Source organism: Pseudomassariella vexata, assembly GCF_002105095.1.
Source record: "Pseudomassariella vexata strain CBS 129021 chromosome Unknown BCR38scaffold_11, whole genome shotgun sequence".
NCBI classification, from domain to species: Eukaryota; Fungi; Ascomycota; class Sordariomycetes; order Amphisphaeriales; family Pseudomassariaceae; genus Pseudomassariella; species Pseudomassariella vexata.
The window spans coordinates 1,428,747-1,453,294 of NW_024467966.1; the positions used below are offsets into that span (position 1 = coordinate 1,428,747).

General features: G+C 48.3%; 4 protein-coding genes across 4 annotated transcripts; 2 read left to right on the forward strand and 2 right to left on the reverse strand.

The window, feature by feature from the left end:
- The first annotated feature begins 9,994 nt into the window (after nt 1–9,994).
- BCR38DRAFT_442744 (GNAT domain-containing protein) lies at nt 9,995–10,824 on the forward strand. Its single transcript, XM_040860830.1, has one exon. The coding sequence runs from the start codon at nt 10,272–10,274 to the stop codon at nt 10,803–10,805; it is 534 nt and encodes a 177-aa protein (XP_040713101.1). The 5' UTR covers nt 9,995–10,271; the 3' UTR covers nt 10,806–10,824.
- On the reverse strand, nt 10,825–14,869 carry BCR38DRAFT_442746 (uncharacterized protein). Its single transcript, XM_040860831.1, has 10 exons — nt 13,842–14,869; nt 13,775–13,783; nt 13,527–13,716; nt 13,432–13,475; nt 12,350–13,378; nt 11,798–12,292; nt 11,623–11,739; nt 11,478–11,492; nt 11,318–11,417; nt 10,825–11,262 (listed from the first exon to the last, which is right to left on the reverse strand). Exons 1-10 carry the CDS (start codon nt 14,520–14,522, stop codon nt 10,856–10,858), a joined length of 3,087 nt encoding a protein of 1,028 aa, XP_040713102.1. The 5' UTR covers nt 14,523–14,869; the 3' UTR covers nt 10,825–10,855.
- A 1,333-nt stretch (nt 14,870–16,202) lies between these two features.
- Nucleotides 16,203–16,720, reverse strand: BCR38DRAFT_442750 (uncharacterized protein). Its single transcript, XM_040860832.1, has one exon. The coding sequence runs from the start codon at nt 16,448–16,450 to the stop codon at nt 16,232–16,234; it is 219 nt and encodes a 72-aa protein (XP_040713103.1). The 5' UTR covers nt 16,451–16,720; the 3' UTR covers nt 16,203–16,231.
- A 5,640-nt stretch (nt 16,721–22,360) lies between these two features.
- BCR38DRAFT_442752 (uncharacterized protein) lies at nt 22,361–23,511 on the forward strand. The gene has a single exon (XM_040860833.1). The coding sequence runs from the start codon at nt 22,571–22,573 to the stop codon at nt 23,153–23,155; it is 585 nt and encodes a 194-aa protein (XP_040713104.1). The 5' UTR covers nt 22,361–22,570; the 3' UTR covers nt 23,156–23,511.
- The last annotated feature ends 1,037 nt before the right edge of the window (nt 23,512–24,548 follow it).

A 24,548-nucleotide genomic window follows, 5' to 3' on the forward strand; every position in this document is an offset into this window, starting at 1 on the left:
TATACCAAAAAAAAGTGCCAGCCTGTGACGACATTTGGCCACAATTATCCTACGATATCAGCCAATGTGGCATCCACCCATCGAAACATTCAACTTCTGTCTGTGGGGTAGGCGCCGCTCACTTTTACCTATATAAGACTCTTCTGGCCACAATAAAATCCTGAGAGGACTCTCCAGAGTTCATCACATCCAATGAAAAAAAGACTGTTCGCCCTCAAAATTCCATTAAGTCCCTAAGCGACATCGTCTGCGTATCCTCTTGCTCAAAATACTACCTGCACCTCGCCGGCTTCAGAACCAAAGAGAGATTCGAGCTGCAAAAGGCCAACAAATCCTCTCACACTTCGGGAAAACCTGCCCATGGTATCTCTTCGATCATATGGGAAGGAGGAACTTGACATTGTACGGCACTCTGATCTCGATCATACTCCTTCTTTTTTGTGGGCGGCCTGGCTGCCCATGGTGGTGATGATGCTATTTAGGGTATTGTGGCTTTGATCATGTTATACTGCTGGTGGCACAACGCCACCATCGGCGCCACAGCGTTCACTATTCTTGCCAAAGCCTCTACCTCAAGAGCGCGTGGCAAGACGATCTTGCTTGGATTTTGTCTGCAAAATCAGCTTAACATGATATGGCTGTTGTTTTGTCCCATCTCTTCAACCAGGACGAATAGAATCTGGGCACAAAGGTCGTGTTCATATTCGGTGGCTTGGCGGTGTTCTGTACTGTGTATCTCGGGATTTACCAGCCTAAGACCGCTGGCAGGTCGTATCAGGAGCTGTATGAGATTTTCAATGAAGTGCCAGTGAGTTATTTTAAAGACTATGATACGGAGACGCACAGACAGGATGAGGTGTTGCTTGGTGATGCCGCGAAGATGGCGGAGATATGATGATGTCTAGATAGAGTGATGAGGAATGAAGTCCATATCCACGGAGGTAACACTTTCAAAAGACTCCATCCACCAGCGCATAAATCAAGATACAAATTGTAGTATTTGTGAGAAGTTATGGCCTCGGGTGTTGAGGGGTGGAAAGACAGGCAGGCACGCGTTGTAGTGTTTAGGGGCTCCTCGGGGCCAACTTCGGATTGGTCCCTTCCGCACCTTCACAGTACTAATAAATCCCCTAGTACTTGGATTCCGACAGTATTAATAAGATTCCCATTTTTCACATCGATGAGGTAAGGTTATATTCTATCTCTAAAAAAGGGGGAGGGGGCAAATAATGTCCAGCGAGGCGAGACGTACCCACCAGGCCAAGCCCCTTTGCAACAGTCACCTATCAGCCTTTCTCCTTGATCCAAAAATTGCCAAAAGTTTGGTTTGGAATGTTAGCGAACAAGCCTCATTTAAATACGCTGCCAAGTAAAGTTACAAATGACTTGATTATTAATATTTTGTAGAGGCCAAACAGAAATGAATTGGTAGTTCTTATGGTTCTGATCACGGAAATATCACATATCGGCCCTCGGCAGGCGGCAGGATTTTGGGCCAGAAAGAACACAACCACACGATGTAATCCCTTCACCAGGGTTGAATAAAAGAGAATCCCGAGAGTTTTCTGGCATCACGCTGCAGAAAAACTTCCCCAATTGTTTCAATAAAGTAAATAAAAATGCTTTAAAAAGGAGAAGAAATAAAAAAGAGATGTGGAGGCCCACCACTAACCCAAGAGCAAGCCTAAGCAAGTTCTCCCTCCTGTTATCCGTTTTAAATCCCTCCCCCTTTGTAAGGGTTGTTCAAACTCTGGTTGAATATTGAACCTGTGAGTTATTCAATTGGCATTCCCAAATGAAAGGGGTCATTGCAAGACCATTACACCATGAGGCCAATTCTGCCTGCTACCCCATCACTTGGATGCGATGGTTTGGTCCTTTGTTGTGGCATTTGTAGTTTAGTTCCTGCCTGTGTCAACACCTTAGGCAACCGCGTTCCGTTTGCCGCCTGGAGACCAGACGGTAGCTTGCGCACCTCCGAGGCAGGTTCCATATCTTATGTTGATGTGGTGTAGTTCATGGTGCAGAACGCGTAGTTTTGTAGTTACCACTGTCACATGATGACTGCGTGATGTCTGTTTCTGACTTCCCTTCATATCGGGAAGCTAGAGACCATCCTAACAGATGATCAGTAGGCTAGTTATTTAACGTCTCGTGCATACAATATTGGTCTATCCCCCTATTTGCAGCCAGCCAGCCATCAGTATTGGCTGCCCTGCCTTTGAATTCACGGTTGTAACATCAAGACTTAGAAGTAATTACCATCAAGTTAATGTCAGTTTGCTCACTCAGATTGCTAGCTTCTCCGTATATGCCTCTATGAAGATGCAGTGTGTCACGTAAAACCCCGGGCCAAGATGTTCTGTTTCATATGTCATATTGGTTTCTTGAATTGTTCGCTTTTGCAAGTACAGCTTGCAGAAAATTGACGACATGATATTGAATCTACAGGAAAAGCTTGGAATATCGTCACTATCGCATTCCCCTTCCCGATATTCCTCCAACAACCTCTCCATGTCGCACAGACAGCTGTACCATACGGTCTGACTCAATATCCTTTGTAACAACGCTCATGTCCAAGACCTAGCCTCATTACATCACCGAAAATCGCCACCTAAGAGTAGAGAGAGCCGTACAAGGTTGCAGGTTTTCCCGAGGCGAGGCAATTACTGATGCGGCTCTGGACTGGGTTAGGACTGTTGCCTATTAAAGTGTCAAGTTGGCTAACAGCTTACCCGCTTCTCAACGGACTCAACTGGTTCAGGAGTTACAGCAAACATGGCAGCAATGGCCAATGCGAAGATGGCAGAGAAACCAGGAGTCTTAGCTATCTTAGTTGCAGCAGGATCGCAATGATACGCTCCATGGACTATGAATCGCGTCTATCATTGATCACATGTTGCAGCACTAGTCATTATTTCGATAGATTCGAATGTACTTCTTCAAAACTGGGAAGATCTTCTGAGATAAAGCTGTTGCTTTCCACTTGATAATTCAGTCTTGGGCGTGAAATTCCTGAGAGTGATAACACGTTGAAGTCACGATTTCGTAGGTCGTAAGGACCTACCGCCCATTTTTAAAGCTTGGCTTGTTGCGGAGTTCGGGTAGATATTCTGTCGCTTACTGTCGATGTGTCTTCATAATATGATTCATGCTCAGAGTAGATCAGCTAGAATGGTTAATTTGACTATCTGGCTTCCTATCTATCCCTGGCTTTTTAATAGCCCTGAGTTACTGCAAAGATGCGTTCACAAACATCATCTATCAGTGCGTCACGAGGCAACTATTGGGGAGTTGTTTAGAGCCTCGATGGCGAGTCGTATAAGATTACGAGCAAAGCGTACCCCGACAACCCTCTTCTGTCGACGGATTATAAAGGGCCGTCGACAAGTGGTGTTTCGAGTTCCGTGACGAATTCTACGAACACCTTGTCTTCGAATACTGTGGGACCCGGACTATCACATCTAGTCCACAGACTTCAACTGAATCAGGAACTTTCTCAACAACACCGACGAGCATCGAGTTTTTGACGACGAATTCGGTAATAACCATGGCCATTTGTCTGAGCAGTATCACTGAGATCTACTTTTACCGCTCTATATGACCGAATGGTGGTGCAAATGACTTCAATACCATCTGGCAGGAGTGCTGAGATAGTACTGCTAGCATTCTTCAAAAAGGATGCGAACAACAACGTGAAATATTTCTAGTGGTATGCAATTTTCTTTATTCTCGTTTACTTAAATGGGTGGCTGACTCTGTCGTTCCAGTAGCGGCGATCATGTATATCAATACTACAAAGGCGGCCTAAGAGCCATTAACGACGCCAACGCAAAACATGCCACTGAAGACGCAATCGTTAACTTCCTAGAGACCCTGACCGGTAGGCCGGTTTGTGCCCATAACTGTTTCGGCATGGTGCTGAAACCCCACTGGTGTAACCAGTTCTGTGGCGACCCAGGCTGTCGCCGCGGAGCGCGGTTTTCCTGTGCCCCAAGGCTTCTATTCTGGAACAGCATGGCATTTGCGCCCTTTTCCAGACCGCTTTCAACACTAGTGGCAACTGGAATTTCGTATTTAGAGACCAAACGGCTGCCCGGCTGCCCGGCTGACCAGCAGCGAAGGTAAGACGCACCTAGCACAACTTCAAATGAGGATCGATGTTGCTATTGTATTCCAGTACATGCAGGCACAGGATGTCTTCGAAGCCTGCGATATAGTCACTAAGCGAACGAAAGCCATCGTGTAAGCTTACTCAAGCCCAAAGCACGTAACAAGGCCTAGATCAAATATACCGACGAAACGTTTGCAATATTACAGTCAGGCTCTATACGCCCATGAGCTAGGCAGACTAAACCTTCCGCAGGCTCTTGTGTTCTGTGTGGATTCCATCTTGCCCAACACATGGACGACTGTCCACAATGAATTCATGGCTGGACACCACGGGACTGAGCCGGAGCTTGGACTTGTCGTTTTGGCAGAGTTGAATTTGCAGTCTGTTCTTTATAAATTGCATTTATGCAGAGAAATTTGAATATAGATGGATTGTTTATTATGTTCAAAGCTGAGGGTACAGTTTGGGCCTCAAACAAATACTATGTACAGATTTCTCCATTACTTGGCCCCCACTTCACATAATCATCTCCAAACTTCAGTAGGCTATTGTTACGAACCGTTGGCCCTGAACCAACATTACAGGCCCGTCGGCAGGGCAGGTGGATACAGATGCTAGGATCACGGGACCCCGCATCGGAGGAAGGAAAGGACCGATAGGTTACGTGACCTACAGGGGTGGATATGTTGGACAACCAACATATCCAAGTGGGGATCAGTGAAGGAGAGATGGGTATATAAGGGACAGGACTCCCAGGCATTTCATAGATAGACAGTCTCTACTTCAGTGATCAATCTAAGCATCAATCTAACCCATTGGTGAGGCAAACTGCCTTGACGACTCTATTCCCAGTTACCCTACTTGAATACTTCAGTTACCCAGAACCCTATACTCCATACGTCAAACCCCGATATTATTGCTTGAGGACTCCGCAGCAGGACTTACTTACTAGCACAAACCCTTAGACTCTTTAGTGGTTTACGCAGCTAGACTATTAGAGGTTTCGTTACAGCTATTCATTGGCAAATTCACACTTAACTAACCTGGGGATTTCTATAAGAGTTTCTATAAAGCTTATACTTTGATAATAGGTGTACTAACCACGGGAGGTACGCACTGCGGTGATCCTATAGAGAACAGGTGATATTAACTTTAATTCCAACTCTGCCCACACTATCTGGATAACTCTTTAGCCTACGCTTTGGGGGAAATGTTCTTCTTTAATCGGTAAAATCAGGCTTATGTAGTACAAGTAGGCCCTGCAATAGTACACTAGGATACGACGACAAAGTCAAACTACCACGAGAAGTCGGATCCTCCTTTTCAACTCTAACTACTTAACCCTAGGGTCGTTATTTCTTTATGCGTGCCCAGATATTCGATTGCGAGCCGTACGACGGCAATCTTCGGGTTCGGCAGTGCTACCAGTGCTACGAATACGGCCATATCGCGAAACACTGCAAGAAGACGGCGCGTTGCGGCGTCTGCGCTGCAACGGCACACCCAGGGGGTGAAAAAGACTGCCCCGAGAAGGCACCTAGCGGCAAAAAACGTTGTGTGAACTGCAAAGGGAAGCACACGGCGTGGGACAGGGACTGCCCTACGGCAGAACAGCAGCGGCTACGCGTACGCTCACCGCCCCCGACAATTTGAGGTCCGCAGCTACTCGGACGGGTTATCTAGTGAGGGCAGGCTCACACCACCTAGCTCATTGACCAGCGACGGGTTTACAGTTGTACGACCCCGGGGCCGCCCCCTGGGCGGATCGCGAGTGGAGCAGGAGCGAACCGAACGGTCTGCGTCAGCAATGCGTAGCTTCCTCACTAAGGGACGTACGAACGAAGATATACCATCGACAGCTTAATGGTAGTCTCTATTCTCTACTGGAATATCGCAGATTCAAAGGCGAACGCAACGCTAGCGCTGGATAAGGGGGGTGACTATGATATAATAGCGGTTCAAGAGCCATGGATCAACCGGCAGACGAAGGCGATTTATTGCCCGAAGTCGTCCAGGTACGAAGTAGTGTACAGCAGCGGCAGAGCTGCGCTATACGTCCATAAACGATACGACGTGGCTACGTTGCGACCCCGTACCGGGATGGACTGGAGCAGTATTACGTTCGGGGCAGGCCCGGACGCCCTTACAATCTGGTCTATCTATTCACCAAGCCAGACCGGGAGCCGCTGGGTCAGCCCGCTCCAAGACCTCCCTAATGGGGCGCCGGAGGGGACACAGGTCCTCGTAGGGGACTTCAATACACATCACCCGCTGTGGGACGTCCACGGACGGTCATCACGGGGCAGCGACAACGTAGTGGAGTTTGCGCGACGCTGGCGATTAGAGCTCGTTACGCCGTTCGGGGAAATCACACGGCAAAGGCACAAACAACGAGACTCAACTATCGACCTAGCCTGGGTGACGAAAGGGGCTAGGATTGATTACGATGGGGACCCGGGCCTAGAGGGCTCAGACCACAGAGCGCAAGTGATTAGGGTAATATCCAACGGGGAAGCAGTCAAGGAGGGCCGCCGCAGTGTTGAAGGGTGGAACTGGGCGATGGCGGATAAGTGGCTCATCGTAGCCGAATCAAGCCAGAGATTTATGAATTATTTGCCGGTTGAGACGATAACGGAGTTGGACCAGGCTGTTGACTGGGTTATCCGGAACCTCCAAGAGATCGCCGACGTGGCGGTCCCGAGACGCACCGTTGGCCGAGGCGCTGGGGTCCCGTGGTGGTGCCCGCAGGTTAGCAAGGCTTGCGCTGAGACGAAGAGACGACGGCGGGACTACCTCCAGGCAAGGTCGCAGACCAACTGGGACGAATATACAAGAGCCGGCCAAAAACAACGGCTCGAAATCAGCGAAGCGCAGACGCGTAGCTGGCACGAGAAGCTCGAGGGGACGGCGAAGGATCACAAAAGCCTGTGGGCACTGCAGAGGTGGGCTAGGCTACGGAGCTGGGCCCCCCTGAGGCCCACGGCTTGCCAGATCTCCGGAGGGACGCCGGCGACACGCTTACGGCACGTACACATGATGAGAAGGCAAAATTACTAGCTGAGAGGTTCTTCCCAGACCCGTATATAGATCTATCGGACCTCGATCGCGGCCTATTACAGACGAGACCAGAGCTGAACGTCCCTAGGGAGGTGACCACAATGGATATCGAGTCTATCATCAAAGGAACGGCTGCTCGGAAGGCTCCCGGCGACGACCTGATCCCCACTGGCCTGCTAAAGGCCTGCGGTGAACCCCTATGGGAGATCCTAGCGGATCTGGCAACAGCTAGCTTTAGGCTGGGGTACTACCCGGAGCGCTTCCGCTCAGCGAGGGTGGTTATTATCCCTCAGCCTAATAAAACGACAGCTCAGAAGCAGACCCCTGGCGGCTGGCGCCCCATTGCCCTGCTTAGCACGGTAGGGAAGGTAATAGAGACGGCGATGAGCCAGCGTATCACCAAAGTAGCTGAGGCGGCCGGCCTACTACCAAACGGCCAAATGGGTAACCGCGCTGGGAGGTCCACCGAACTGGCAATACGTATAGTTGAGGACGTGGTCTATACGGCGTGGAGACGCGGGGGCATCGCCTCGCTGCTACAGCTAGACATCAAGGGGGCATTCGATACGGTCAATTACAGACGGCTGATTTCCATATTAGCCCGGAAAGGCTACCCGGAGTGGGTTCAGGAGTGGGTACGCAGCTTCGTGGAGGATAGAACGGTACGCCTCCGGTTCGATGGCAAGGAGTCAGAGCCAATCCCCCTACGAGCTGGCGTCCCCCAGGGGTCACCGCTATCCCCGATACTGTTTATATTATACATTTCAACGCTGTACGAGGAGCTAGCGGAGCAGCATCCACTACTTTTAGTAGTCGGGTTCGCGGACGACACGAACCTGCTAAGCGTCGGCACCGATCCAGACACGACCTGCCGCCGGTTGGAGAGCGCATGGGCTACGTGTCAGCGGTGGGCAGTGAGGCACGGGATGGAGTTCGCTCCTGACAAGAGTGAGCTAATGCACTTTACTAGGGCCCGAGAGCCCTTGCCGCAAAGTATTCGCCTTGGGGACGCCACAGTGTCGCCGGTAGTCTCAGCCAGGTTCCTAGGAGTCTGGTTCGACCGCAAACTGACGTGGCACGCCCATGTTGAGCGTGTTAAAACAAAAATGGCAACTCAAAAGCTAGCCCTGACAAAGCTAGTCAATATGTCGTGGGGCTGCGATCTTATACGGGCGAGGCTGTTATATACGGTGGTTATCCGTAGCGCGATTGCCTTCGGGGCGACTGCGTGGCATACTATAAGTGAGGAACCGGCAGGGCCAGCTAAGAGCCTGATGGGGATACAGAACGAGTGCCTCCGGGTAGTCTGTGGTGCCCACAAAGCGACGCCGGTTCGCCACCTGGAAGCAGAAGCAGCAATCCCGCCACTAGACCTCTATCTTAGTGCCCGGGCTGCTAAGTTTGAAGAACGGCTACGGCTTAGCGGGAAGAGAAATCTGCTTCGCAGCGCGAGCGCTAAAGCGTCACATATACTCCGGCAGGATAGGCCGGCGAAGAGGAAGCAGGCGTCGCAGCTACTCCGACCGGCAGGGTACACTATGGAGAAGGAGGCCCGGGGCTCCGAGTGGATGAGTGAGGAAAAGGAGGTCCCGGCTGCCCTCCTCGACCACTGGAGGAAGAGATGGCTCACCGGAGCAGAGCATCACGATCGCCAGCGACGCGCTATCGCTGAGGAACCGGAGGGCCCTTCGATGCAGATACCGAAAGGGGGCAAGTATTTCGGCCTGAACCGACTGGAGGCGTCTACGCTGTGCCAGATCAGGACGGAAAAAATAGGACTAGCAGCCTTCTTATTCAAGACAGGGGCTTTTGGCGTGTACTCGCCGCTATGCCGCTGTGGCGATGCCCCTGAGACGGCAGAGCACGCAATCCTCTTTTGCGGGCTGTTGGAAGGACCGAGGGAACGATTAAGGGCCGCTATCTCACCACGGCCATTATACTCTCGCAGAGACCTCGCAACGGCAACAGGAGAACCAGTAGTTAGTGGGACTATTGCAAGGTGGCTGCTAGGGACGGGTCGGACAGCTTCAAGGCCCAGATAGCATCGATCTTCTCAGGGGGGACTTTGTTGGTAGGTTGAGAACCAACGTAGTATGGTAGTGAACGCAACGCAGTCGCCAATAGGGCGAACCGACGACGCAGCGTATGTATTTAGTCCAGCCATTAGGGCACGGTTTGACATACGGGAGTACTAGTAGAGGTACCGGGGGCTTCGAGCCTACGGCGTATTTAATAATAATAATAATCTTTATGCGTTTAAATATCTACTTAACGTCCTCCTTTCATAATATAGATTCGGTTTCACATTTATTAAAGTTATAGCAGTTGAAGATCCTTGAACGGTTTAAGGGCTAATATAAATTCCGCGTGCCTTTATTATTATACTGTAGCTAACCATAGACTCCCGGCGAGTTTATAGGCAGATGTAGCGCTTATCTCTGTTAGTCGTCTTCAGTTTACTATATCACCCCATACCGGACTATGTTATTTTTAGGAGAGTTACAGGCCTTTAACGTGCAAAGTCATGAAGTTAACCCATCAGGATAGTACGATGTGGACCTATTTGTCGGGTCCAACAGGTAATAGTTGAAGTTCATAGGGTATTAGAGTGTTTTAAATCCTTAACTGGGTTAGGGGCAGAACGGAGAAAATGGTCGATGGTATAACAGTCTTTCCCTTGTACCCCGTAAGTCAGTATCTGGGACACAAATAGTAATACAACGCGTATTACTTGACTTCAAGTCGCAAAAATGACAGCCACAATGCAACGTGACTAACACGCTGTCGGTTGGCCGCATGAGTCATGTACCGTGTTCTCTAAGCGTGTTCTCTAAGCTTATAAATATTCAAGCATCAAATTTCCGATACCCAACACCTTATTACTGAACCAGACACTACACCTGCCTATATCAAACCCGAAAATCACATCTCCGAAACCAATATGACACCTCTCACCCCAAACACCAAAATTAAGATCCACACAACTCTGCCCGCCGCTCCCCCCTCCCGTGCCCAGACCACCACCCCCCGCCTCCTAATCCGCCCCCTGCAACCCTCCGATCTCTGAGCCCTTCACACCCTCCGAACCCAGCCCGAAGCCATGACAGGCACCTGCCTCGGACGCCCGGACCGCTCTTTGTCCGAAACCCAAAAGACGCTCGCTTTCTTCACCAATTCCTTCGCTGGGCACTTCTTATTCGGCGCCTTCTTACTATCAACGGGTGAGCTGATCGGCGAGGGAGGTATGCATACGCTGAACTCAGAGATGGCCGGGTGGCCGGAGGTTGGGTATAAGTTTATGAAGGAGTACTGGGGACGAGGGTACGCGACGGAGTTTTTGGGGGCGGTTTTGGGGGCATGGTGGGGATTGAATAGGCAGGGAACGGAGGTTGATGTCTATGTGTTAACTATGGATGGCAAAGTGACTAAGGCTGGAGCTGAGATAGGGGCTGGGAATATGGTGACGGAGAAGGTGTATGCTAATACGGAAATCGATAATGTGGCGAGTCAGAAGGTGTTAGAGAAGTTGGGATTTGTCAAGTTTATCGAGTGGACGGAGCCGGATACACAGGAGCATCGACTGGGAGAACCAGTTACTTTGGTTGGCTTTATTCTGTCCCGGCCACGGAGCTGATGGCGAGAAATAAACAAGAAATGCATTGTGATATGTGGAAATACGCAATATTATTCGTTACTTTCCGTACGGCCCGATTCGACATCAGGATCGCCTGTGGCAGACTTTCTTCCCCACCGCTTTCTGGACTGAATAACCCCTTCGATGATGTCATTGGATTGCGCCTGGCTGAGTTCAGATTTGTTTTTCAGCGCTTCCTTCTCCTCCTGCCGGCGCCGGCGCCGTCGTTCTCTCAGTCGAGTCTCTATCTCCTTGTTTTTCAGTTTGTCCGTGGCCTCGATAGCCTGCGTATACAACTCATGACTCGGTATTTTGAAATCAAGAGACTTCTTGTACAGGCCAGTGTGGACACATAAAGACGTGACTGCTCGTTTGTAAGTGTACCATGATATGGCACGAGCCCAACTGCTGAGAGACATCACGAGAGTGACGACGATAACCCCGGCGGAGACGGCGACTAGAACACATCAATTAAACCTGAAGCAGTATTAGAACCGAGAAATGGTACTTACACATGTACTTGAATTGTTCTCGCAGAGTCATTGTATTCCCCTCTGGAGAAAAGTCGATGGAATTCATACCGAAGATACTGGACATGAACGACAATGGAAGCTACATGAACGTTAGAAGAACGGAAAAGTGAAAGAAAAAATAATATAATATTATACTCACGAAGACGATTGTAACCTGCGAGACTTCTGTGTTAGCATGACTTCTTCCAGGAGAGTTCGTCTGTTTTACGGCCCTCGGGGATCAACAGCGAAAGAAATAAAGATTCGAAATAAGTCGGTCCCCATGGAACCCAGTTGTTACTCACAATAGTAAATATCATCACAGATCTTCCTTGCTTGATTGCTTCGTCGCTCTGTTTTCCAGATTGCCAGGCTTGGACGACACCAGCTTGTTGCTGTTTCAGCCCCAACAAATCTTTTACCTGTCATGTGTGTCACACAAATGATTATTTAACACATCGCATAATGGGACAAACTCACACTTTCCGCTGTAATCTCTGCGCTTCGTTCCAGTTCTTCCAGTTGCTCGACGCGGTCGTTAATCCTGTTCATCAACTCGTCTGCGTTGACTTTAAACCAGTGATATGTATCCTTGTCAGAGACATCCTTCTCACTCACGGGCGACTGGGGCTTCGATAAAGACACGTTGGCAGATGAGCTCCCACGGACAAGCATTTTGCGTAAGTCTACGGCCTGGCCTGGCTTGGCTCCCAACTCGCCAGCAGGATCGAGGATATGATCAACGTTGGTGATGAACTGCTTCACCACATGACGGTGGGTCTTGTTGATGTAAATCATGATACCCAGTTCTTCCAGGATGTCTTTGATCTCTTTCTCGAGTTCACCCTCTGGACTGATATCAAGCAAGGGCAACTGGATCTCCGACGTAAACCCACGAGACTGTGAGCGATAATGCTTTCGGATCTCGTCCGTCCATCTCCAAAGGCGTTCAAAGGCCATAGTTTGCTTGTGCATCTACATTTGATCGCAATTAGTTATCTTTCCAGGGTTTTGTGGGATAAACATTCTCACAACGTTCCCAATGGCTTCAGAGAATGCATCTAGGACCTGTGGTTGCTTGTCCGAAGTTCTCGTTCGGTCAAAGAAAGTATTCGAGCACTCCTCGAGGATAATCAGGGCCAAGTCGAAGACGGATTTCACTTGCTTATGTCTACCCTCAGCTATGCGGCGCCGCACTGACTTATGAACGCCCGAAGAGTCGTTCTTGTTAGATCCGTAGCGTTTTGGAAAGCAGGTTATGATCGTCCTAGCATCCAGTATCCACATCCACAGTTGGTCGACCATGACAACTCGGGATACCTTCTTGATACTCTCAGTGCATCCATCGCAAGGTCGCTGGGCATTAGATTTATGATCCTCCCAGCCTTTCTTTGGATCCCATCTGTGAAAATCGGCAGCATGTGCTGTTGTTGCTCGATAGACTACCTGGTCTCGATCCCGTGATCGCGTGGTATTCAGCGTCCAGTAGTACGCTTGGTCAAGTGTCCTCCGCGGGTGCATAGGAGGATCAGTGACAATAAATTGCAGAAGCTTCTTGTCACGAAAATGGCTCATTCCTTCGAAAAGCCGTGCCGCATCGATAAGATACTGTCCAAGATCGCTCTTTGCTTCGACGCGTCGCTTATTGTCAACGTTCAGAGGGCTTGGGGGTAGTTTAAGCTTCTTTAGCAGAGTTCCCATTGTCAAGATTCGCTCTGTTGAACGGAATCTACGTTGAGTTGGAGCTCGTTGTTTCTCGTCGGTTTCTGAATCATCCTCGTTGGCCGTGCCGCTTTCTGTCTCACTTGATGACTCGTTGCCACTCAGCTTGTTATTCTCCTTTGTGTATTTGGCAACACGTCTGACGAATGAAGGCTCCTTTTTTTCAGCTTCAAGTGGTGGAAACGTTCGTTTCGTCAGGCCAGCCCTTGCTTTCTTTCGTGCATCTCTTGCTAATTTCTCCTTCTTCCTCTTTGCTTTTCTGTCATTGAAGACGATTTCTTCGATCTGCTGAGAGAATCTCTCACGATTTCGCGAGGTCTCCCAATGCAGATATGGCATCTACATTCAAGTTAGCCATTATGCAAACTGCCAAAAAAAAGGGAGGTACTTGCGAACAATACCACATTCCGTGGCACGTGGTCGACCTCATGAACATCTTGCGCATGGTCAGTAAGGGGGACAACAATGGGGCCTGGATTATACAAACTTGACGAGACCCTTTCGCAAAATGGCCGCATGAACCGTGAGCTCACCGTCACTCGTTCGCCATGGAGTTGGCCGCGCCAATGGGACTCTTTTAGAACCAACGCAGTTTCTGTTTTCTCATATTTCTGTATGTCGCGTCGAATCGCATGGAAGTCGGGACGATCTTGGTTGAAGTAACGAGCAACCGCTTCCTACAATGATCAGTGCCGTGATCACAATACCATACCTACGCAAACGCATCCATCTTACCTCTGCCCACTATAGACGCAATTGTGAGTATACGATGCAAGCAGTGCGATGGACAGGAATTACTTACTTTCATATTATTTGATGGGAGGTGGAAGTACTTGATCCGATCTGGATTTTTGTCCTTGGATAGGAGGCTTTTCTCATGCTTTTCCGGGTCTAGAAGACTCGCGAGATTCGTTTTCTGATCTGGAAAACTGCCCCATACCGGTACGCTTTTATCTTCGTCCTCTTCCTTTGGCTGGCCGTTTTCAAATTGAATGAATGGAACACTTACATCCTTTTCGGGAACGTAAGTCGTCTTGGAAATATCAACAGCGGGGTCATAATAAGCGGGAGGATGCCCGTTCTTTTTGTCGTTATTATCCCGCCACCTTTGGACATCTTTATGATTGTTTTGATATTCGTCAGAGTTTCTCCAAGCAATGCGACTTTCCTCGACCTTTTGCACAAGGTGGTAGTCCTCTTTATCTTCCTTGATCTTCTCCCTGAGGAAATCGATGCGGCGCAACTCGCTTCTACAGTTGCCCTTCCACAGCTCGCGCTTGGCTTTGCTCAGGGCTTTTGCCTCGGCAGCAGTTTTGCCCATACTCTCCAGGTGCTGTCTTTCACCCTCCCACAGAGGGTGGTCGTCATCGTTCATGAAAGCCGACCTGTCCCAAAATTCGATACAGCCGAGAAAATGGAGTAGGTGTTCCTTGACGTTACTGTTGTGTGGCTCGGCACTTAGGCAGGTGGTGTGTTGCTCCATATCGGAGGTGTAAATGTCAAGTGGTACTTGGGCAGCTTCAGGAAGACAGTTTGAGACTCATGAGCGCATACCTGAGAGTGGGAATACAAAGAAGGCATAAAGGGCTGCGGATATCTGCAGATGGGGAGTGTCCATGTTGTAACAAGTTCCCAATAAGACTCATTCAGCTGCGGGGGCGAAGAGCATTGAAGTAGCTAACCGCATCCCTGGGAGCTGGCTCAGTGGCTGCTTCACTTGACCCAATGGGGAATGACGATGTTACCGTTTCGCCGTCATCCTTGTGCTTTGGCTTTGTGCTGCACTTTAGCTGATATGAGTTTTCAGCTGCAAAGAACTGCGTGGAAACGTATGGGTTGGAAATGATGTGAATTGCTTACCTTGAGGGTGTGGAGGATTTGAGCTAGCCAATAGTAGTCCGGAGGATTTATGTTGTATTACACAGCAGGTTCCCCGCTGGTGATATTGGCGGTTGGGGGCGGTTTGTGGCCGAAATCCTGGAAATGCGTATCGAGATGCAGACAAAATTTGAGACAGTCAGAACGAGGCTCTACATGTACGAAGTGCAATATTCTGCGAAACCGACCCACTTGGGTGCTTCAATGAGCAGGGGTTGAACAAATCCAAATGTGGTGGTTGCGCCCAAGTGGATGATGAGAGCAGGAAATTTGGTGAAGCACATTGCCAAATGGATTGCTTCCATTCTGTTGCAATCACCCATTTATGGGTTGGCAACCGGTGTCGTATCAGACTTATGAAAGCTATAATAAAGCATTGGTCCTTTCTTAAGACAAAAGAGTGAAGGTGGCCACAAGGGCCTTCTAATCTGCCCCTGTACTAATGAGACACTGGGCCAAGGGTCGGACCAACCTCACCAACCTCACCATCTCCCCCTGGTTGGTTAGTGACTTTTTAGTTAGATTTACTGCTAAGAAATAAAACTATCACTAACCTCGCCGGCGCCGTCCCCTAGGAACATACTGGCGGAGTTAGCTATAGCCTCCTGTCAGACCTTATAACTACCAAAAATATCTCATTCTACAACGAGTGGGTCCCTCATCTTTTGACGGTCAATTTGGTCCAACAGTTATGAGTCCGGGTTTGCGTCTTAAGACTGCAAGATTTTCTCGGGTATTATCAGTCCTCCAATTCCGCATAAGATCATCGGCAATGGTTCGAGACGTAGCCAAACCGCGTCAAAAAATAAGAGTTTTATTACAGAATTCATGCTCAAGGTAGAGGGGCGGACAATTAAAAAGATGTTCAAGACCCTGCAGACACCGTAGATGAAAAGATGTACGACGGCCAACAAGGCCAACCAACGACATAAGCCAGATGCTACTACAACTTGACGATATCTCTCCAAGCTGAGGGGGTGTGTCAGACCTTATAACTACCAAAAATACCTCATTCTACAACGAGTGGGGTCCCTCGTCTTTTGACGGTCAATTTGGTCCAATACCTCCGCTATAGCCTCGTTCGGGTTATCCAGCTAGTTATTTTCTATAGCCGCATCAGCCGTTAGAGCGCAAAGCAGAATATCCAGCTAGCCTATTTAGCCGGCTCTATACCAACTTCATAGTATCTAGTACATACCTATGATACTAGCGTCAGGGCTTAGCCGCTATAAAGTAAATATTCTACCGGCAGTTGAAAACAAACGCTTATATTCAGCTGATATAGTGTAAGGGAATACAGAGCTATAAGCAGGGTTAAGCCTCAATTCTGTCACTTAGTGGGTGGTCTGGGTTCGATTCTAGCCTGTGTTCTGGCTTTTCATTCGCTAATGGAGCCAAGTGTCGCGGATCGCCTGCGGGGGTCCGCCCGATACCGGAACCTCTGACATGCCTAAAATTGTGCCTCTGAGCAAGTTTCCGAGGCCGGGACCTCTGAACATGCCTAATGTGCCTCTGAGCAAAGTCGCCGGTCATGCGATACCCGTGTAGCGGGCTGTATAACAAGTTAGAATTGGCCTTACGTTTCTGCTCACAGGGTGTATCCCTGGGGGTCTTCTCGAGCTTGCTCGCCCTTAGAGTTACCTACTTTATCTACTCGGGACGAGTAGCTCTAGAGGGGAGTATAATTGTAAGGGAATACAGAGCTATAAGCAGGGTTAAGCCTCAATTCTGTCACTAAGTGACAGAATTCCTAGATCTTTTGGTCTATATGACGTGATAGTCTAGGCTTGCTGTCACCTTACATATAGCCTATATCATAAGGAAATCAAGTGCTATGACGAAAGCCGTGGGTACTTTAACCGGCGTTCATACTAGTAGCTATTAGGGTCACGTATATCCGTACCTCTCTTATAGTTACTAGCACTCGAAGTAGTATATTTATCACCGTCGACTCGGTATTAGATGTTAGCTTTAGGGTGGGGTTACAGCGGCTTCTTAGTAAACGGCGAAGTAGCTAAGCTAGGGGTCTCGATTATTAACACAGCGTTTACACACTCACCTACGCTTATTGTCCTTCTAGATATTATAATTATAGGCCTACGCCCACGATAAGATGGCCTTACCGCATTCGGAGAAGGTAAAGCAACGGACAACAAGATCCTCAACAAGACCTTACTATCCGGGAGGTGGAAAGAATTAACAAGATCAAGAGCTCTTTGCCCTGATCGGAACGACAAGTACCTCAACAGGTACTAACAACTGGAGCCTCAGCAGGCTAGAGAAGAAAAGGAGCCTCAACAGGTGAAAGGTGGGAACAATGGCCTCAGCAGGCACAATCAGATCTATAGGGGCAACAAAAGTACCTCAACAGGTACGTCAGACATTGAATGCCTGTCCAAGTAAAGAGAAATTGGTTCAGATTACTGTGGAAAAGGCCGCTTGAATTCTTATCTTCTTCTCAAGAGAGTGACTATGTACATAAGGTCTTAAATACCTGTCAAGAACGTGCTTACATAACTCGTCTGAATATCCCAAAAAAAACGAAAACGAGCACCCAAAAACCCTAACCCCACGTCAGTATACCTAAGGGTAGCGAAGGTTTTAAAGTACTATAGGGCTAGTAGGGACCCCTAGTGCAGCTAGAATATCTGTATAAGCCTGATTAACTATAAACTAACCAGGTTGCCTAACCAGGGCCTCCGGTGAGGTTAGCATTAGCAACTCAAGTCCGGAGAATGGTGAGGATATTGATGTATATACACGCTAACCCTAGCTCACCAAGTTGGCATGGTGAGGTTGTTCCGACCCTTGGACTGGGATTTTGTGTTTTCGTTGGCAAACATCACTGATGCGTGCACCTAGGGGGGGAGATGCTATGATGCAGCAGTGCGCAACGTTATAGTATCTAATTAAATGGGATTCACCTAACCAGTGGTTCCCACTACCGTTTCGTATCAATCACCTTAAAATATCGCTTGAGGTACTGGACGACCCAGATCTCAGAAGCCGATCTCCCAGCTTGGTTCCAGCACAGTGAGAAGATGTAAGATATGTCTTCATGCCAAACTCAGGTGATTACCGATTAACTCGCTTCCCTTCAAGTACTTAAGCAGGAGGTCGATGGCTTCAGTCTTTCCAGCGGTAATTGCAAACTGCAATGGCAGCAAAGAATGACAGTAAAGAAAGACCGGAGGCCCTATTGTGATGTTTCCCTCATGTTCAATAAGCTTTTCAACCTGCCATAATAAGTTATATACAGCCATCTGGTAGATCAATCTGAAGTTTTCGTTGTTGGAATCCAGATCTTTGATGAGATTCCGGCTTTTATGGTCGAAAAGTATCTCAAAATATGATCTCAACTTTTCGTCCATAACAAGTTTGGATCGGCACCTTTTTCCGTTATTGACTATTTCCCTCTTTCCTGGTGCATATTAATACCTTTCTCCTATATTACCTGGACAAGCGGTGTATATCCTATTGATATGAATGCAGCCAGCAAGACAGCAATCATCAACGATTCTACTGAAGCTGGCCACTGACGCGTCTTGCCCATCACCTCACTAGTAACGTCATTCAGCAAAGGCGAAAGACGCTCCAGGGTATGGAATTCTAGACCAAACGATACTATCAGTGGGATCAGACCAGGATTTATGGTGGTGTTCTCATATGACTCTAGGTAGCCTCGCTCAAAGAGGTAATGCGAAGCCTGGTTGACCGCTTTCGGAACAGACGCTCGCTTCCAGGGCACGTCACCAAATCAACGTTTCATCTCATGCACTTCTTCAGCGAAATACCCCCATAGTTCGCCTCCTACTACTCCGGCCGCCACACAGCCGCTAGTCGTTATCAGCTCTGTACTATTTCGCCGCAAATATGTTGTTTGAGGTGACCAAGGAAATCCCGCAAGTACAGCTATAGCGTTGATCTCTCGGCAACCGGGGTCTCCCAGACGCTTGGGAACAATGACTTGTAAAGCTCCACACTTCCCAAATGTGTATGATAGCTCAAGTATTAAAATGGATTGATTTCCGCATTTTCATCTTTACTTATCTTCGAACCCAAGATTCCCTCAAATAGGGAGGGAGTTGTGAACCTGACCGCAAGCTGTAATATTGGAACGGGGGCTTTTCTATCTTTCGAATACGTATCACGGTAACACCATAGCAAGATAGCACTCTTCTCATATTGAAGGTTATGTCCGTTATCGGTGACAGGTGTGCTCTTCGTGGTCTCCCGGGTCGAGAACCATTCCGTAGAACATTAGGCTAAGTTGTGACGCCCAGTGTACGACATTGAGGCGTGGGCACGTACGCTTAAAATTTATAATTGAGTGGTAGTTTTATCTCTCGCTGTCATCCTGTCGGTCCTGTAACATTACCCTATTTTTATGGAGCAAAATTGGGCTCTCCCCCCGGCTACTCCGGCCTGTCCTGAGGCTGTCGAGCACCTATTCCAGAGCTCGATCCTCGCTAACCGGTTTCGACGGCTAGTCTAGCCAATTCTAGATAACGATACGCGATAGCTATCGTAGTTGTATATAATTAGAAAAACGATCCGCTTAAAACAGTACCTTTAGGTGGCTATCCATTAGTAAAAGTAGGAATACGTATCGTTGCCGTTCAGGCAGGTATGAATATACGTAGAATCTTCCGATATAATACTTAGTTGATATAAAACGACTAGCAGGCCGTTATTTAGCTTAAAGACATCCTTATATACTTTGAAATAATTATACGGGCCCTTAAATGGGGTGGCCAGATTTTTAAGTGCCGAGATGGATCTATTGTCTCTATGGTAACATCTGGAATGTTATTCTGGCCTTCGAGAAGTTCATGGCTGTACTTGAATATTATAAGCGTTAAGTAGCGCATTTTCCTAATCCTGAACAGTTTAGAATCGGTATTTAGTCTGAGAAAAGCTAGGAAATACTATAACAGTAAGTACTTTCCTTTCCGTCGAATCGGCTACTAGAGAGGCTGTTAAAGGGGCTGTTAAGTTGAATAAGCTAATATTTTGTTTTTTCCGTAACTACTTGGTTTTCTACAGCTCCATGATATACCGATTTACTACATCGCGCTAACCCATCACGCTGGCTACAGCTAGGTCTGGTTTGAAGCAGTATTGGAGGATCGGCCTGAATGGATTTAAGGTGTAAATTAATTAGTTAAGGAAGTCTGGGAGCGCGATTGCGTATGTATTCACGTCAAAGCTATTTCTCCGCTGGCGAATAGACGTCAGCTCTTGAACCTATTCGATACTACTGAACGATGTCGCCACCATTCAAGTACTTAATAAAAGTGTAAGGTTGCTAAGGATGAATATATTGTTCAGGGCGATTATAAACATGAAAAGAATACCAAAAATCGCTCTTATATACTATTATGAACGGCGTTTATGTTACCTTTGGCTCTCGTTAGTACGCTGGATTTCTCACGATCTAGTTTATGTTGGCTGAGTGCGAGAAGTTATTCTCATCCACTAGTAGGATGGTCATAGCCTATCGTACTGGTCTTCACGTAGAGATCGTGAGTATGTTCTAGACACTTCGAATATAGTATACAGCCGCCTTAATCAATCAGCTTAACCCTCTATTCGTATCTATCTGCGAGGGGGAACAACTTTGTGAGGTCCTTACCGCTATAGAAGCGACGGCTTGGCTGAAGGACCCTACTGAGGATGTTGGTCAGGCTGCTAGCGTTAGCGGTGGGCTTGAGGGCGACAACGAGCTCGTCGGCAGCCTCATTTTGTACGCTTAATATCAACTAGTATTAGTTAGTGTCAATCAGTGCGCACCCAAGCCCAGCAGCTTTAGGTCTTAAACTACCAGCCATTTTGCTTCATAATATGCCTCTAAACCCACCAGGGGGTGCTGGTATGGTTGGTTGGGTTGAGCCGACCCTTATACGCTCACTATTCTCCGGACTTTGCTTGCTAATACTAACCTTACCGGAAACTCTGGTTAGGCGACTTGGCTTATAGTTTCTAAGGCTTACAGAGCTATTTTGACCGTGCTTGAGGTCCCTGACAGCCCTGTGGGACTCCCTGTAAGACTTGTTAGCTTGCAAATCTCTGCAAAATATCTGGCTCTTTGAAACTTGGCTGGTATCTTGGTATTCCTCTGACTCTCAAGCCGCCCTTATGCTATGGAGGGTCTCATTGCCCCTAAAACGCCGACTCTGGCAGTATCGCCATCTCGCTAGGCCTCGGCTGAGGTCACTCCGGTACTCCCGGAGGCTCGAGAACACCTTTTCCAGTGTTTCCGTGGCTTCACTTTGTCCGAACGCGGTAAGGCGGTCTCATCATGGGCGTGGGCCTATGACCATGATATCCAGAAAGATATAAATTGAGCGGTTTTTTCATCTGCCGGCAGAATAATCACTTCACAGTGGCTAAGCCTTGACGCCGTTATCATAGGCGTGTGCCAGACACTGCAAATTTGGTACAGAGCCGACGAAATAAGCCAGCTAAATACTCTTCTTAGGGCTCTAACGGTGAGAGAGCTAGAAAATGACTCACTGGATGAACCGGACAAGGCTATAGGAGGCTATACCCAACGCCCCGCCAGCATGTTCCCGGGGGACCGCGCCGGCGAGGTTGACGATAGCTTCATCTCTTAGCAGTAAATCCATCTAAAAATTCACTAACCTCACCAGGATCTCTGGTTGGTCAACATCACCAGCGTTTTGCTTACTAATTTGATCATCAATCAACCAAGGGGGGATGGTGGGGATGGTGAGGTTGGTCCGACCCTTGTCTACAATGTCTTTTATCATGATCTCGGGAGCATAATGATGGTTAAGTTTGCAATAGACATGTTACTTGTTTGAATGCGTGACCCGCTCCCAGTACCTAATGGTACCTAAGCAACCACCCAGATTGTATGAACAGCATTCTGACATTGGATTCTAGTCCACTTATATACGAACAGTCCTAAAATTGCACCAGGCCTTTCGTACGATGAAATCAACTTAACAACATCCAGCCTCTGTATCAATAATCCAGTGACCATATTCAATGATCGTTCTCAGGGTCACCCACGATGACCAGCCACAGCACATGTACTGAAACCGCGAGACTCCAATCACGCCAACCTTTTCTAGAATTGTTGAGTTGGACATTGATTTAAAGTCTGAAACAACCTTAAGCACCTAAAACTTGTCACTTTTGTCATTCCGGTAACGGGATCAAAATGGGGTTGTTTCTGACGCTCAATCGTGCAATTTGGCGGAAAGGCACGACGTCTAAAGATATGGCGCGTATCCACAGGTTTTTGAAACATTAAGAAGAAGAAACTATTGGGCTCCAAACCATAATGGCATTGGCCACAGAGTCTAAGTGTACAGAATGCACTTTGGTAAGAATCAAGCGATTTAATCCCTGCAGGCGGAGATTCTGGTATTTCTAGGCAGTCTTGAACAGGGTTGTAGTCCGCCACTGAACGTCATTCGCCAACAGCAGGCGGGGAAGGTGCTACAAGAACGGCAACACGTCAAACTTCGTTCTTTTCACCGTTCGTTTCACTGTTTGTCTTTTCAACTTGGCCCTCAAACAGGATATCAAGATCTCCACGCATATCAAGTCAGGACAGCTCAGTCAGCGAGTACACGGAACCTTTAACCACCCAGGAGCTCACAAAACAACGACTCATCCAAAATGCCGTCAGAACTAGCCCCCCGATTCCAACTGGTCGCCACCCTCCGCAGCATCCTCGTCTTCTTTGGCATCTTCGCCCTCCTCAACGGTCACACCTACATCGGCACCATGTTCAACTTCTGGCAAGTCCGCGCCGCCTTCATCGTGTCGTGGGTCGCCGTCGTTTGGAACATCATCTGCGTCGCTGTCGTCACGCTGCATCCACACATGCAGCGTCTCGCTGGTCAGCTGCCCTTCCCCGTTAGCGTCAATGTGCGCGGGCGCAAGATCTTGTCGTATGGCGACGCGGATAGTAACGATGATGATGGGGTGTGGGCGCCTCTGACAGGGAGCGTGGTTGGCGCCGTGCTGGATGTCGTGCTGGCCACGCTGGTTTTAGTGTTTATGATTTTGGCGAGGGATAAGACCGTGGAGTGTCGGAGTTGTTTGGAGGGGTACTATCATGTGGAGAGGTGGATGTTGAATATTTGGTGGATGGTGGTGATTGCTGAGTATGGGCTGGCACTGATTCAGATATTTGTGGCTTTGGGTCTCTGGTATAAGCACCGCTCTTTGAATAAGAGGGGCCAGATCAGCTTGGCTTGATCCTGGATAGATGAAGGTACAGATGAATCGCTCGGCTAAAGACAGATGGAAACCTTTGGTCAGTACTCAAGGGCGCTTGGATTTTTCCCTCATTGTGAGAGAAGAAAGGAGAGGCCCCTTTAAATCATAGATACGCAACTCAGAGGCGAGATAGTTTGGGTGGCTTGGTACGAATTCACAAAGCGACTCGAACTCTTTACGACAGCACTCATTAAGACACGATGTGCAATTTCGTACCAAACATGACGACCTAAGAGATAGGCCATGGCGTTAGGAGCAGGGTCTGTAATACCCATGTCCCTTAAGCTTGGCCGTATCTACAACGTTTGCGACCGTACACTAAAGAATCGATTCGACGGCGACCAAACGCGACACGAAGCTAATATGTTAAAACGAAATCTAACTCAAACCGAAGAGGATACGATTGCCCGACGTATAATTGAGCTAGATGCGCGAGCATTTCCTCCTCGGCTTCGATACGTTGAAGAAATGGCGAATATCCTACGACGCATACGCGACGCGCCCCCCGTCGGCAAGAACTGGACCACGAACTTCGTTAACCGCCGACAAGACCTCCGAACGCGTTTAAACCGTCGAATTGATTACCAGAGGGTATTTAGCGAAGATCCTATCGCGTATTACGCGTGGTTTGAGCTTGTTAGGGACACAATCGCTAAATACGGTATCCTACCGGAGGATATCTACAACTTTGACGAGACGGGCTTCCTAATGGGCATAATCACAACCGGTATGGTTGTAACGAGTGCAGAAAGACACAGACGGCCTAGACAGGCTACACAAGGAGGTCGGGAATGGGTTACGGTGATCCAGGCTATTAATTCGCAAGGTTGGGCGGTACCGCCGTACATCATCTTCGCGGGCAAGGTTCATCTTGCTTCGTGGTATCGCGGTAACGACCTACCGGCCAACTGGAAGGTCGACCTTTCCCATAACGGTTGTACTACTAATAATATTGGTGTGGAATGGGCAAAACACTTTGTTCAACATATTATTAGCCGTCGTAAGGGTGCGAAAAGTCTCTTAATATTGGATGGTCACGAGAGCCACCACTCGATGGATTTTGAGACTTACCTCGCGGCGCACGGCGTAATTACATTGTGTATGCCTTCCCATTCATCCCACAAGCTCCAGCCTTTGTATTTGGTACCTTTTAGTGTGTTGAAACGGCTGTACGGTGCGTTCGTGGAGGGTTTAATGCGAAGGCATCAAACCCATATTGAGAAGCAGGATTTCTTAGCTGGATTTTTAGAAGCTTTCATTGGTGCTTTTCACAAAAAAAAACATCAGATCAGGATTCGAAGCAGCTGGACTTGTTCCTTTTAACCCGGATAGGGTCATATCTACGTTGGATATCGCAAAAGTAGTACGAACA